The 16,663-nt window shown below is 37.2% G+C and overlaps 1 protein-coding gene across 2 annotated transcripts in view; it reads right to left on the bottom strand.

Annotated features, from left to right (window-relative positions):
- The window catches only part of nkain2 (sodium/potassium transporting ATPase interacting 2), a gene marked incomplete at its 3' end in the record, with an annotated part of 163,981 nt that overhangs the window by 11,053 nt on the left and 136,265 nt on the right, over positions 1 to 16,663 (bottom strand). For both annotated transcript variants that reach the window (XM_082148325.1, XM_082148324.1), the window contains exon 5: positions 5,113 to 5,173. In XM_082148325.1, coding sequence (XP_082004451.1) covers positions 5,113 to 5,173 — 61 coding nt within the window. The remainder of the gene's footprint in view (positions 1 to 5,112; positions 5,174 to 16,663) is intronic.

Here is a 16,663-nt window from a genome sequence, read left to right as displayed (position 1 = left end):
CACATGCTGCTGGCCCGAGAATTTTAGGTTTCTTTTGCTTTCCCCCCCACCTCCACAATGGTTGCATAGGTGCACTGGAACAATCCTTCCTAAAACACATTAAACTTTTGTTTACAAAGACGTGAAACTCACCGAGTGGTCAGGGGTGTTCACTGATATGCTCACACAAAAAATCGCTGCAAAAGATGCTTTCCAACAGGTTTTATCGTAGTTTTTGTCCAACTCCTTTGACTTGTATTGGATGTGCTGTGAGGTACGGTATTACTCCGCTGCTGGGCTGGAGTGTCTATTATTCAAGCTCTCAACGGAAGAATGTACGGGTGTGAGGCGTTTGGAAAAATAAGTCCACAGTTTTACAACGAATGGTAAAACACCTGTTGGAAAGCATCTTTTGCAGCGATTTTTGTGTGAGCATATCAGTGGGGGGTGGGGGGGGTGCTACCACAGAAACCAAAAATTCTTGGGACAGCAGCATGTGTCCAAATTTCAATCTTAACCGTTCTATCTCATCAGAAACGATCTGAAAACAGGGCTTTAAGTGTAAAATACTGAACTTGTCCTTTAAAATGTAGATTACAGCTGTGATGGCAAAGTTGCCATTACTCCAGTCATCAGTGTGACTTTTGATCAATCTAATGCATTGTTGCTGAATAAATATATTAATTTCTACTGACCCCAAACTTTTAAATGCTAGGGCATATAAAAAAATACACAAAATAAAATTTAAAATGGAAAACATTTAAACATCCAAACATCCAAAAAAAGGGAATACATTTAAGCTACTGTGCGCTGCACTTCAGAACATTCTCATGTTAATGTCCTTTATAAATATATCTGCAGGGGGTAAATGTTAAAATAGATTGCCTTGAGGCAGATATGTGCCCTTAAACAGCTTTTAAAACATTTCCCCTTCCCAATGGAACAAATATCTCAAGTTGTTTTACTGCTGAAATTCCTCCTAGCTAGTCCTGCCAAGATAATGGGAAATGCTGGGATCACTGATCCAGTAATGAAGTAAAAAAACAAAGCGGACAGATCGAGGGTCTATGGGCCGCCTTGAGCTACAGCATTAGCATTCAAAGACATACAACAACCATCTCTCGACCTCAACAAAATGACTCAAATAGCTATTTATTCTGCTTTAAGCGACACATCCCAGAAAGGAGCCATTTCAGTGGCACCGGCGCTGCAGGGAATTAGGCTGAGATGGACGTTTTCTCCTCACAGACTCCATATAGCAAAGCTTTACGAGTTTTATTGTTTTGGCTTCGCCCTTCCAAAGCTTTTCCTCCGACAAAGGCATTTGTAAACCGCACGCGGCGCACAAAGACTATCAGCATGAGTTCCCACCTCCCTGCAACCACAAAGCCTGATTGCATATCCCCAAAAGGAAAGCCTTAACCTAATTTCCTTGTTATAGATGCAAAAAGTGTTTCCCCACAACTTGTGCCCACTGACACTTCCTAATTCTCTCGCTCTTGTTTTTTCGTTCTCTCAGAGGCAGACTCATTTAAATACTGTCCTTTCTTTAAATGGGCCCTGGGACGTTACCCTTGATAGTAGCTGTAATTACGTGCGGACCGTGTTGATTGGTTTGAGCTGTTCATTACCTTTGCGGAGGTGCTTCATGTACTATATTAATTAAAGCCGTAATGGCCAATATGGCTTCCTGATTAGTGTTTCTACATGCCTCAGGGACCAAGCCATCAATATCGTTCACCTGCTTGGAGGATTCAGAGCTTCAACCATTATATTCCTCTGTAGAATCTTCCTATGGCCACCTTTGGAACATCAACACCATTGATTAAACCTCAATGGACACTAAAATTGCCATGCAGCCGCATGTCTTTCATCACAAGCGCTCCGCCACTCACTCAAACCGCTACCCATGGACTGATTGGGAGAGACTTTCAAGAAGGATTTCCAATTACACAGATGTTCTAGAATCTCTCCTGATCACTGATTGAGGCAATCAGGAACCTCATTGGACACCAGGAGCGCTGCTGAATTAAGTTTGAGGAAGTTAACCGAACAGAGTGGCGGCAGAAGTTTTTGCGATGCAAAGCTTATAGCTCATTTGACTAATCTAATGCCAATAAACTGGTTTATGTGAGAGGATGAAATTATTTCATTTTTGAACACATTGCTTAATTGGAGAGTTTTATTCATAAGGCTGAATAAGGCTGTTGCACATAATCTGCACATTTCTAGGGATTCTGATTTAAGATGTTTTTTTTCACCACATGAAGTTGGTGAAGCCTCATCAGCATAATATTAATGCTCTGCCAAGACGCTTTAAGCTTGACGTCAACTAGTCACTGATCATGGCCTATAGAGGACACAACAGGATAAGAAATCTTTAAAGTCCACATTTACGCTATGTTTCCAATAGTTAAAATGAAAAATAAATGCATACTCTGAGAGTGTTCCACAAGATATGTTTCATTTTACCATATTTGATTAACCTCATCTGGAACGCACCAACATCTCAAGGTTCAGGCTTATTTGTTCATTAATGATGTCATCAGCTACTTTAATCACATAAATGTCGACTTGAAGTCGTTCAACCCATGATATATATTCTCGGAATACTTTTAGCATACTATTGAATATGGCAGTGTTAATGTTTTGGGTTTTGTCGGACTAGATCTGTTATGCTGCTGCAGAGAAAGTATAGACTTGCTACTTCTAATAATAGATACACAGACACACTGCTGTGAGCATGTAAGATAGCAGATCTAGGCAGGTGGAGCTGGGGAGGTGGAGGGTTTCAAAGGAACTCTGATAGCGCACTACAGGACTAGCTTACAACAAACAATGAAACATACTATTTAAATGTTGAGCAAACAATTTCAGAGGCAAATCAGCTTGTGCCATGCGGTAATGATGTGATTGCTTATAGATTGCATGCAAATGACCTATCAGCCTGCGCCCTCTAGAGTTTCATGACTGAACTATATGCATGCAGGCCAAATAAGCTGCGAATGCTCTGCATACCCAAGCCATAAATATTTACATGCTAATTAATATAAACACAATAAATTACTTGTTTGGGGTGTACCATAAAGGCCACATTTGTTAGGCATCCTCCTTCTTTTTCCTGTATTTTCAATGCATTTTTATAATTTCATAAGCAGGGTAATCAGAATCATTAAACTTTACTCTGTATGTGTAAAGTTTGATAAATGATAAATGACCACATGATAAAATGTTGGTGATATGTATGTAACTGCCTGACATTTTTTCATCTGCTGAATGACGATAATTTTCTTCAAATCCAAAACGGCTTTGGCGCCTATATGCTCGGTTGTTATGTATCATCATCATCATTGTCCCGCATTCTAATTGGCTTGCTGGCATTTGGGATTTCATGCACAAGGAAATCTGTGAAGGGAATCCCTTTTAATCCTTTCATTTTTTAATTCCTTTATTATTATTATTTATTAAATAATAAATCATATATGTATATATATATATATATATATATATATATATATATACATTAATGTTGGAATCGAATAAATCAAATGAATTCAGCCTTAGTGAGCATAAGAGTCTTCTTTCAAAAGCATACATTTTTTAATGCATTCAAAAGCATAAAAAAATTATATATATAATGGATCAAGCTCTGGCTTGAACCAACATCCCAATGAACTCATGCATAAAACTCAAATACACACAAATATCCTGGACTAATAGAACATCATGCTACACTGGATGTATTCTGCCATAGGGCTCCCTCTTCGTGATCTTAAAGTGTAGTGAAGGGACTCCGTTTAATGAGAGGCTGGCCCTCCAAATACGGCCATGCTTAATTACATTCTGAGTAAAGTTTAATGATTCTGATTACTCCGATTATGAAATTACAAAATGCATTGAAAATACAGGACAAAGAAGGAGGATGCCTAACAAATAAACAGCCACACACACACTTTTACATGCATCTCTTTCTGTTTTAGTTGCTTGGTGATGAGAGAATGATGAGAAAAGGGGAAAATAAGGATTGTCTCTGCAAGAGAACAACATTATTGATCTTGTATGCCAGTGTTAGGCTGCATATCCTTTGTTATTGTAGCTATATTCCTCAAAAGGCTCTCCCAAGAAAAAGTTGCAAGCATCTGAAGGCAAAACACAGTAAATGAATAGAGTTTCTTTATTCTGTGGAACACAAATGGGGAAATGTTGCCCACTGTTTTCAATATAATGAAAGTGAAACAACAAAAAAAGCACCATAAAAGTATCATAAAAGTGGTGCATATTCCAAGTCTAATGAATGTATATGATTTGCATTCTCTTTTTGTGTTCCAAAGAAATAAAGTCATACAGGTTTGGTTACATGCGAGCAAGTAAATGACCAGAATTTTCAGTTTGGGTGAACTATTCCTTATACATACTGTATAAGGGGTATTATCAATCAGTTCATTGTGATTATTATGCTTTCTAATCTTTTATCAGGATGCAAGGCGATTAAAGAGTTTGATCCATGTGTCTCAGAGTGGCTGCAGTGGTGCTAAGTGTGGTCGTCTGAACATTACAACGGGAACAATTTTATTCCTTGCTTTAAAACACAAGGCCACAGGCTGGTCGTTTAGGATCAATAAAAGCAATCTTTTAGATTCTGGAACATCTAAATTCAACTGTTTACTGGGGCATTCATAAAATGTATTTACATATTTTGTTTATTCTTTATTTCTCTCTATATAGTTGTTTTTACATATTTCTATTTAAATGATCCTTATATTCATTTATATATATATATATATATAGAAATCATTATAATATAATTTTTAAATAATTATAAGGAGGAAGTACTGTACCAACTAGGGGACTAAATGCCACTAGGTAAAACAAACTGTAATTTGCACCACTGTCTGTTCAAAATAAATTAAAAGAAACCTAGCATTGGGGATTTGTTGCTTTCTCCTGTTTTACTGAACTATTGAACCATGACCCCAAAACCGAGGTACGCACCGAACTAAGACTTCTGTGTACCTTTACACCCCTAGTATATATATATGCTTATACATACACACAATGTAATTTTAGATCTCATACATATATTTAAAGTTGAACAAAAACACACTCATGACTCAGTTATGAAGATATACTCACAGCTGTCCTCCTCTTCTGAAATGAGCTTCACAACATAACAGGCATAGATGAACCCAGCGAGCTGTGAAGAGAACAGAAAACAACACTGATTAGAATAATCGGCCACACTAATCAATTTCCCTATATTAAAGGGATAGTTCAGGATTTTAGACATGAATCTCTATAGCTTCCCCATAAGCAGTGTGGTGCATTGACCATGACTTACCCCCGACAGCGTCCTGTGAGCCGAGCTCCGGTCCAGTTTTGGTCAAGATGAAATTAGTCCGGCAAGATTGCTGGGGTCACGGCAATAAAGCTTTTTTCTTCTCAAATCAATATGTGTTCAAAAGAGTGATATATTTGCGTCACTAAAACGTTGTCTATGGAGAGGTCAGACCTCGTAATGGCTTGGCACTATTTTCTCCCCTGTCATATCACTGCGCGCTGCCGCTACCTACAGCCAGCTGCGAGCTGCGCAGGCGCACACCACTTTTTCAGTTGTTCGGCAGTGTTTACAGCAGTGTTTACGTGCTCAGAACAGCTACACGAACGAGCTAACATAGCTACTCACCAAGAGCGATCAGTTTGTACAAGCTTTGTAGAAAATGGTGCGGACTTGTGACTATCCGGACTGTACAAACAAAGATGTGGCGCTTTCTCCTCACACATTTCAAAGATTTCCTGTGGCAGATGTTGCTCTGAGGCGACTTTGGCTCATTGCTCTGGGCTTCAATGTGAACACCAAACTGGCGAAGATAAAGAAGATATCCTTTTGGCTGTGTGTCGAAGTCAATGTTGTCATCGTCGCTGCTGTAGTCAGACATGTTATCGTTCTCTTTACGAGCTGTAAACAAAGTGACACGTGCGCGGCTCCCAGCTGGCTGTAGGTAGCGGCAGCGCGCAGTGATATGACGGGGAAGAAAATAGTGCCAAGCCATTACGAGGTCTGACCTCTCCATAGACAGCGGTTTTGTGCTGCAAATATATCACTCTTTTGAACACATATTGATTTGAGAAGAAAAAAACTTTATTGCCGTGACCCCAGCAAACTTGCCGGACTAATTTCATCTTGACCAAAACTGGACCGGAGCTCGGCTCACAGGACGCTGTCGGGGGTAAGTCATGGTCAATGCACCACACTGCTTATGGGGAAGCTATAGAGATTCATGTCTAAAATCCTGAACTATCCCTTTAAGGTTAAGAGTAAGGCAACAAATGGAACTGGAATAATAATGTTTCCCAAACAGGTTTCCCAAACATTCCCAGCACTCCTTTTGCGTTGTTCTGACAAACTGTCTGGAAACTTCAAGTTGATGATGGATCAAAAAATTTAAGAAACTAGTGGCTCTTTTCAATAAGTACAAGAAGAAACATTTCCCTATGCTAAAAATAAACTTTTATAATATACACACATTTAAAATGTAAAATATTCTTTCTCAAGAAACTGACCAAAATGATTGAGGAATCCAATAAAATGCTCTTTAGAATGACAAATCATGATTTTACTTTGACAAAACCCAACTTACTCTTTCAACAGAAAATACATAAACAAAGGAAATAAAAGTGTTTGGCAAATCATTTCATGTGGTAATTAAACCAGAATACGAACCACGGAAGACCATTAGTAGTTCATTCGGTTAATTAGAGATTAAAACAAAGATAATTTTTTTAACAGTAGAGAAAACACGTTTATGTTTTGGTCAAATGAGAGAGAATCTGTACAAAAAACAGGAGAGAATGAAGAGATCAAAGATAGAAGGTGGTAGGCATATTTTCATTGATGAAACAGGTGTTGTATCGGCGAGAGCTTCACATCAAACTGAGACACCGCCACAGGAAATGGGTCTTTAGAGCAATGAGGACAGAGCGAAGCCGAAATGTTGGAGCCTCATCGTCTCTGTCGCTCCAAAACACAGCACTTCTGAATCCTACAAGCACACGGATGCACAAAGCTCCAATTTTCCTGGCTCTGAATCACTCATCAGCGTCCGTGTTTAATGAAAAAGTCGGCCGGTGGCACACTTGGGACTTGAAGAGGGATAAATGTGAAATGATGATGAAAAGATCGTACGAGAATTTCGAGTACTGTAAACACATTTACTGGACAAACAAAAGGCTTGGATCTACACGGAGCAGACTCTTTAAAAAGCTCAGGGAGCACAGCTGTGGTTTTTATAAACCCTCTTCATCAGAGAGCCCTGTTGTTGTGTGTTAAACCCGTGATTTTATAGAACTGGACTGATTGGAAATCTCCGACCGAATCAAGAGAAATTATCGAGTGGGACAGCTTGAAGTCCATTCGTCTGCACCGCCAAATCAAGGTCTACAAGACCAGCACAAACACAAAGTTTACTTGAGTTTATTCCAAGTAATGAGGTGACCAGTTGCTTTTCAAATTTTGTTCCGAGACACGAAGGTTGAGTTCCAAATGCAGCTTTAATTAAGGGGCAATCCAGACACGTAATCCAATATACAGGCAACAGGTCAAAACACAGGTAGGCCGTCCAAACAAACAAAACAGGCAGGGGTCAGAGGCAAAAAATCTCAAAACCAAGAGACATGGAACCAGGGAAAACGCTCGGAAATGCAGTGCAACAACATACAAGACTTCACAGGGAATGATGAGGTGAACCAGGCTTATATATAGGCTGAGACTAACAGGGTAATGAGACACAGGTGAGTGCAATCAGTGATGATGAGTCCGGGCAGTGAGTTATGGGAAATGTAGTTTGTGAGGGAGTGCTAATAGTCTGGTGTGGAGTGCACTGGTGCACCAGTACTGGTGGCTCTCAAGGGCACTCCAGCTGGTGACCGTTACACTTTCCTTCAGCTGTAGTAAATAAATCTAAGTACTTCAGTAAAATCCAGTTGAATTCATTACTTATAGTTGTGATTTAAAATATATAATACTAATTCATATTATAAATAACTATTGTAATATAATATGGTTAATTGATGTTCAGCAAATTCTGTATTTTCAGAAAAGCCGAATTTTCAGCATCATTATTCCAAGCTTCAGTCACATGATTCTTCAGAAATCATTCTAATATGCTGATTTGATGCTCAAGAAACATCTTTATATTATTTTCAATGTTGAAAACAGGTGTGCTGCTTAATATTTTTGTGGAAACCGTTATACCTTTTTTCAGATGAAAAGAACAGCATTTCTTTTTTAATGATTTTTGTAACAATGTAATGCATCCTTGCTGAATAGAAGTATTATTATTTATTTATTTGTTTTTTAAAACCTTACTGACCACAAACCTTTAAAAGGTATATGCTGTGTGGATTAAAACTAGCAATAAAAAACAAAAGACAATCAAAGCATTTCCACTATGGACAAGAGAGACACGCTAATGGTAAGAAAAAGTAACACAAAATAACCTTTTATGAGTAACCCAACATGTTATTTTTAAAAGTAATGTTCCTCCTCACTGTGCCAAATGTGCTTAGAGCAAATGTACTTTGACATACTCCTAAAAAGGCCACCCAGACTTGAGCTTATAATTAAGAGGCTGAGCGCCATTTGCTTTTCCACGAGATACAAACTCGTGTCCCCTCAGGGGATGCTCTAGAATGCCGCCGTGTTTACAAGAGTGTTTATGTATCGTCATTTCTTATCATTTGAGCAGTTCATTTAACTAAACTCACAGAATAAACTGTCCAGGACTGCATTCCCGGTCCAATCCCTCCAGATAATCACAGTGCGGCGCTAAATGGGAGGATTTAGGATTCCGAGAATACCTCAAGGTCTTGCTCTCATTTACACCGAATAATGTACCACTCCCTCCTCCTTCCCAGCGGCAGTGGAGAGCATGAGGCCACACTCACACACATGCAATCCGTACCCAGACAGGGTCATTTACATAATACCGCACAGCTATGTGAAGGACAAGGGCCCAATGTGCTGTCACCTCGGCTCAGCACGTATTGGGCCAGACAGTATTCTGGTTCCCAGTTCCTTGGATACAGCAAGCAGCATGGATGAGGAGACAATGGAGGCGGCTAGCAGCCAGCATCTGTGTGTTTGTGTGGGGAAAGGGGTGGATTAGGGTTCAACATACACAATGCAGGCTGCTCTTTTGATTACCTGATGCTATCATCTGCCCCATTGTGTTTGCAAAAGATGTAAACCAAATTAGTGGGCTGTAATAAATATAGCCTGTACTAGCTGTGTGATACAGAGCAGAGCAAAAGACTTGGAATGGAATGGTGGCAAACTGTTTACTCCAATTTGGCAAAAAATAGCGTGCTAAATAACAGCATGGCTAAAGGAAATATACAAATAAAATGTAATGTAGAGCAAATTATGTAGGACCACAAATATCAAAACATGCTTCAAAATGTACTTTTAGACCAGAAAAACATTTCCAATATTAAATTACATTTTGGAACAAACATACAGTACTGTGCAAAAGTCTTAGGCATGTTAATACCCCCCCCCCCCCATAATACATATATTATTTATATCTTTTGCTGTAGTGTGTCAGTAGGAAATGTCAGTTTACATTTCCAAACATTCTTTTTGCCGTTAATTGTAATAGTCCAGTGAGATTTCTGTATGCACAAGGAGTCTGACAAGACTCTGACAAGACTTTTGCACAGTACTGTATATATATATATATATATATATATATATATATATATATATATATTGTACAAAACAAATGTGAAATGTGAAAACATATAGAACATTTATGTAAATATATTACTACTCAATGCATACATTACTATACAAAAAGTACTAGACACAATACTCACAATGTCAATGGAAGGTCAAGTAAAGCACACTGCATTGTGGGATACATATTCCACACACTGTAAAAAGTGATCAGTTGACTTAAAAAAAGTGAGGAATCCCACTGCCTTAAAATTGTCAAGAAAATAAACTACATGCGTAATTGAAAAAATAAAGTTATGTTAACTTGACAATTCCACACAACTTAATTTTTCCAATTACGCATGACGTTGGCAACGGGTTTCCTCACTTTTTTTAAGTTAAGTCAACTGATCACTTTTTACAGTGCACTCCACTGTCATCTGGATATTCCATGCATGTAGAAAACTTAGAGACTGCAAAAATGAGTAATAATAAGAAATGAGAGTAAGAGTTGAATGATAGTGTGCTACTCTAAACATCTCTCTCTCACTCACTCACTCACTCACTCACTCACTCACTCACTCACTCACTCACACACACACACACGCGTTGTTGTATTGTGTACCCTCTTCCTCTGCCATGTCATTCCCAATAGACAAGACTGAATTTAGATTCTATACATGTGAATAATACATGCAGGGTTTCTAAAGAGGTGCTAAATAATTGAGGATGCATCTGGGAGCAAGGATTGATCTCGATGCAAGTGTCTTAAAGTTGAACCTCACGTACAAGCTTGCTCTTGCTCATTCTTCATCACCTGCAGTTTCGATTAACGAGTTTTAATGTTTAATATGTTTATCTTCAAAGCATGGAGCAACTCGATTCCCTTCACTCTGAAAAAAAGGCTTTAGCACGTTAGGAACGCAAATGTTATTGAAGCTACATCCGCTACAAAGACTTACACAGAAACAGGCTGCATGTCTTACATGACACAGAATAGCACAATTTTGTGTGCTTGTTAACACTGATTTACATCCTATTACAGTCAGAATAAAGAATGTATCTCCCATATAAGTGCCTCTGAATACATTCATTTATCAAAACAAAAGATAAAACAACAAAAATGTGAATTCTGACTTGACAGGAAATAGCTTGATTGTCCCTTCCAGCACAAGGACATCTTTGATCAGCCTTGTACATCAACTCAAGCTTGAAATATTTTGGGTAGTTGTACAAAGCTACCATTTAGCCATTAACATCAAACTAGTTTCCCCTGAATGATATCTATAATGTTAAAAGTGCAGTGCACTTCAACAAATCATTTCACTATTATTCATTTTCTGCAATTTTATGAAGAAGTGACAAGCCTTTTTCATTCCTCTCTCTGACCCTGAGAATTTAAAGGTCTGTTTTTATTTTTTTGCTGCTGTAATAAAATAAAATAAATGTAAGCCATCCAAAATATTACACACTACAGTTCAAAAGTTTGGAGTCAGTAAGAATAAGAATAAAAAAAATATGAATCCTTTTATTCAACAAGGATGCATTAAATTGATAGAAATGACAGTAAGGACTTTTGCATTGTTACAAAAATCTATTTCAGATAAATGCTGTTCTTTTGAACTTTATGTTCATAAAAACAACCAACTGAGCATATTAGAATGATTTCTGAAGGATCATGCGACACTGAAGACTGGAGTAATGATGCTGAAAATTCAGCTTTGCCATCACAGGAAAAAAATACATTTTAAAATATATTAAAATAGAAAAAAAATATTTTAAATTGTAATAATATTTTACAATATTACTGTTTTTACTGTATTGATCAAATAAATGCAGCACTGGTGAGCATGAGAGACTTCTTTTAAAAAGTACAAAATCTTGCAGACCCAACGGAAAAAAAATCTTCGGATGACTGCTTTTCTCTAACGTTTCTTCACTTTCATTAAGATCTGTTCTTACAGTTTCCTACATAACCTACTTTCTCTTTCACTTTTTTTCTGGGCAGAATAGCTTGGCTTAATCAATTTAGGATGTTGACACAGCATCAGTCAACCCATTTCTGTGGCAATGTGGATGCCTGCTTCAAACTGCGCTCTCGCACTTGGCGGCTTGGACTAATTCACATGTCCTTGACTTCCTCCTCGGGCGCTGAGCCTCTCTCCAGGTGGGCTGCTCACTCCTGGCTTTTATAGACTGCGCTAGTGAGCTACTTAACATGCCAACAACCACCCGTGTTCTGACGCACCAAACGTCTTCTGCAATCTTCCAAGTGCAAACACTTATTCGGAGGCAGTCGGCTTTGTGTTTTTATTATTTTTTTTTAACACAGCATTCTCAGCACAAATCAAGGGTGAATGCTTTCTTTATGAAATGATTTAAATAGACAACCGGTAAGAACGGCCGTGTTCTTGTAAAACGTGGACAGCTGACACAAAGAAATGCTGATTATATTGCCGTTGGGGTCTTTTAAAGGGCGAGAGTAGAAGTGATGTGTTTTTTATTACTCATCGTGGTAAAGTCAAACTGTTTTTTCAGTAAATCAACCAACACACAATAATGGTAACAACTTTACAGGGAGGTTTCATTTGTTAACATTAGTTAACCCAACTAACCCAGTACATTTGTTACTGTATGTGTTAATCTTTGTTAACATATAGTTAATAAAAATACAGCTGTCCATTTCATGTTACTTCACAGTGCATTAACTAATGTTAACAAATACAACTTTTGATTTTAATAATGTATTAGTAAATGTTTAAATTAACATTAACAAAGATTAATAAATGTTGTAAGTGCAGTTCATTATTAGTCAACTAATGTTAACAAATGAAACCTTATTGTAAAATGTTGCAATAATAATAATAACTGCTACTCGAAATGAAGGTTAAGGGTTTGTTCAAATCCCTAAGTATTAAACTTCCCTGCATAAATCATCTAATAGAGACAAAGACTTGATCTTTTGACTTGGGCCAGTATAGCAACCACCCGAAACATCATCGCAACACTATTTTATTACAGTTTAATGGTACAGTATTTCACTTGTAAAGTATGTTTAATTGGGTCTTTTGCTCTAGGCTACAGAAATAAAAGACATACCATCTTTGACCTTCAACAAATGCCGAAGGAATAAAAGAATGAAACATTCAAAGCCTCATTTACAGTTCAGATCATCTAAAATACATTTCAGAGCATTTTCAATCTGAGGCACAAACACTAATACTTTGTTAAAAAAAATATTACAAATGATTTAGTCCTTCTGGTTTCAGAAAGTCGCTTTTTAACCTAGCACTGCCTTTTAGTCCTCGGAAGAAAACAATTTCAGTGTTGACCTCCTTAGGCATTGTCCACCTGGCTGTTAATCTGAATTAGATGCAGTACATTAGTGCGGCTAAGGCCACGCTATAGCTCAGAGCTAGCAAAGTGAAGTCTTGTTAGCAATGCTAAATGAACCTTTTTAGCTTTTTAATCACGGCTAAGAACTCCCTTCATTCACCGCCTTGAGTTCTCAACTCCTAAAGAGTCATTTTATAAGAAAAATCATGCAAAGAGGGAAAAGAGGTTTTTAAGAAAGTGTTATGGAGGCACATGAGATCACTGGGGTAGTTTTTGTTTGAGAAAATATGTACTTTGAAATATACTATGATACTGAATGAGTATCATATTCATGTGCCATGGTATATGGCACTCCAAGGTGCATTAAACACCACAGTCTAGCACAGTCAGAAGGCAGACAGTCTTTTTTTTTGCCATAGTGCACATTTTTCCATAGTGCACTCATGCATCCAATAAATCATTTCAATTTGCACAGAAATTATTGAAATTATCAATAGGATAAATGAATAATTTTTTATTAAATATAGAATATTTAATAAAATAATTCAATATTATTTAATAAAATAAATTAAAATGTTTGCTAAATAAATCAGAGTATCACAAACAGAGGTTTCCCAGGCAGGCAAGCTAAATGAATGACCAAGTGAGGCATTTTTTTTCAATCCCAGTGTTGACTGTGAAATGATCACCTGACACATGCTTACGCATCAAAACCAAAATTTTAAAATGCAGTCGACCCTCTTCCAAATGTTTTTAGTAATTTCTTCTTCATAAATCACAGATAATAGACTTTAATTCTGTATCTATAGCTGCCAATGTTTTTCTAAAGGGCAACAGTCCGTGAGTCAGTTACACACCAAGAGTTTTCGCTTTGTTGACAATTGGCAGAACTCGCCAGTGTTAGTGGGGAAGGAACACAAAAAAGTGAGTAAAGCCAACACTTTCATCTCAACTGCTTTGATTCCCAAACAACACATCACACCCAATTTTCCACTTTCACAATTGAGCAGGCACTTAGCCAGAGGGGATAAGCTTCTCTATGACACAGTAGCACCCAATGCTCATAGAGGAAGCTCTGCTGCAACGCTTCTTGAGAAACACACAACACAGACCTTCATAGACTACAGCGCTCCATAAGCATATTGGTGATCTGCCGCACCGAACCTGACATGGCAGGAGAGGAGCGAATGAAGAAATCACACCTCTGTTTCGCCTATGAACTCTCCAAAGAGCAGAGACCCGAAAAAAGCCGTTTTAATCCACCCACAGTAAAGGCCTCTTTCTTGAGATGGATATTATACTGTATGTAAAAAGTCTGACAGCAAGATACAGATCAGCTTTCTCCATTTTACTCTTTGCTATTTGGAATTTTTCTTATTAATAACAAATATGATTCACAATAGCCATGCGTTTCTTTTACAAAGAATCTCACGAATGCATGTCTAGATAATAATTTATCCCAAAATGTTAAGAAACAAATGACCAATTTCTTCATTAAAAAACAACTTATTTGTTATTAATTAATTAATTAATTAATCAAAGATTCATTAATTAAATATAAAATACTTTCAGTAAAACCAACAGGACCAAACAAATTAATATAAAGTGTTAATATGTTTCTATATAACTCTCCATTCACATGAAACTGGGAAAAGAAACCTGACATGCTACTCAATGCATAAACTGTCGGCTATATTTAACAATTCATTTAAACAATTAAAACAATTACACACCTTAGCTTTAGCTTTGTGTACAAACAAACAGTATACCATGCTGTATAAATAATTCAAAACATAAAATATATATCAGGATTATTTACATTACAATAATGCAAATTGGAGAAGGGGGTGTACCTTAAATGGTCCGGAGAGGCCACATTTTAAATTTAACAAAATTATTTATTTCTATTGATTTGGTGTGAAATATGTAAAATTAGAAAGAAAAAAAAGGAAAGATTCATATCAACCCATTAAAAATAAAATGATATAATAACAAATACAATTATATTTAAAATATTATATTATAATAATATAAATAATATATTACAAACTACAATAATATAGCCTAATATAGCCTAATATAGCCTAATATAATATAATATAATATAATATAATATAATATAATATAATATAATATAATATAATATAATATAATATAATATAATATAATATAATATAATCTTTATAAGTAGGTAACATGCTTCATTCATACTTTGATGGATTTATGCATTTCAGATCTGGTTTCTTTAATTTTTACTGGCTTCTGCAGAGCTGTTTTTCCTTCACTTGATGGTAATTCATATCGTGGCCCTGAGCTCCCAGCTCCATTGTGCCTGGATTGATTGTCTGCTGTAAAAGCCGACTCTCTAAGTAAAGAGCATAATTGCTCTTTGTTTACAGTAATGAATTCAGACATCTCATTGATCTTGACAAAATAATGTTTGAATACCTGCTCTGCATACCGGTTGCCAAGAGTGCCAATAGCCTGGAGCGCGATGGTGCACGCTTGCTTCGCATTTCCGGTTTTACACTCTGGAAAGTGACAAAAGCGCCGCCAGGAGTGATGCTATTGAGTTGTGACTCAATACAGAATGGCATAAAACACACAAATCATAAAGGCAGCCTCATGAGCTTGTTCAGACAGCAGGAGGAATAATTTGCAAACCGAATGAGACACACGACATAATGCTTGGCAGACCTCAGGCCTCCTGATGTGTTAGCGCTCATTTTTTAGAAGGCAAAGATGGGTGGTGGGCAGGTGTCCAGCTGAGATCGAGAGGTCAGGCTTCACTTGGAGCAAAGCCGCAACGACTCACAGATAATTGCTTCAGTGACCTCCCGAAGCCCTCCATCAGTAATGGCAATTTTATAACACACCAGAGATATTTCCTTTCCTGGTGGAGTATAACTGGGTAAGTGAAAGGTTCTATCCTGACAAACAGAGGAACAGACAAAAGGATTTAAAGCTGAAGCCTGCAGGTGGTGGGTTGGTTTATATTGGATGGCGCGGCTACTGGAAGGTACAGAGATGTGATTGCTTGGAAAAAAAGGGAAAAAAAACCTTGCAAACGATTATAGTAAATAAATTGCATGTTTGTTTTGTCAGGGCTTTGGAATAATCTCTCAATGTCATAACAGACGTAACACAGAAAAACATCTCTGCCTACTATAACAATGACAGATTTGACAGTTATTTGATTTCAGTCTGGCTTGGTTTGAGTCCAGCCGCTAATACCATACGTTATACGTGTTGAACATTGATCTCGTCCAGACTCTGACAGATTAATGACTTGTATGATGAAGAACCATAAGATCCCTGCCTGTCACTCACACCTCAGAGTATTCAGATGAGATAAGCTTCCAAGTAATTTACCAATTCTCTTTCTTGCTGGCTTTCTCTCTCAGTGCTCAAAAGATCAGCTTCAAAGACATTATACGTGTGTGTGTATGTGTATACAGTCTCTGGTCAGAATTATTGGCATCCTTGCTAAATATGAACAAAGAAATCTGTCAAAATAAATATGCATTATTAATCCTTTCGACCTTTTATAAAAAAACTAAAAAAAAACTTTCATTGAAGTAAAACAAATGAAAATGGGGGAAAATCTCATTACGAATTAAATGTTTTTCTCTAATA

This window comes from Leuciscus leuciscus (assembly GCF_965113295.1).
Source record: "Leuciscus leuciscus genome assembly, chromosome: 19".
Lineage (NCBI taxonomy): Eukaryota > Metazoa > Chordata > Actinopteri > Cypriniformes > Leuciscidae > Leuciscus > Leuciscus leuciscus.
This window is presented reverse-complemented; position numbering and strand designations above follow the sequence as displayed.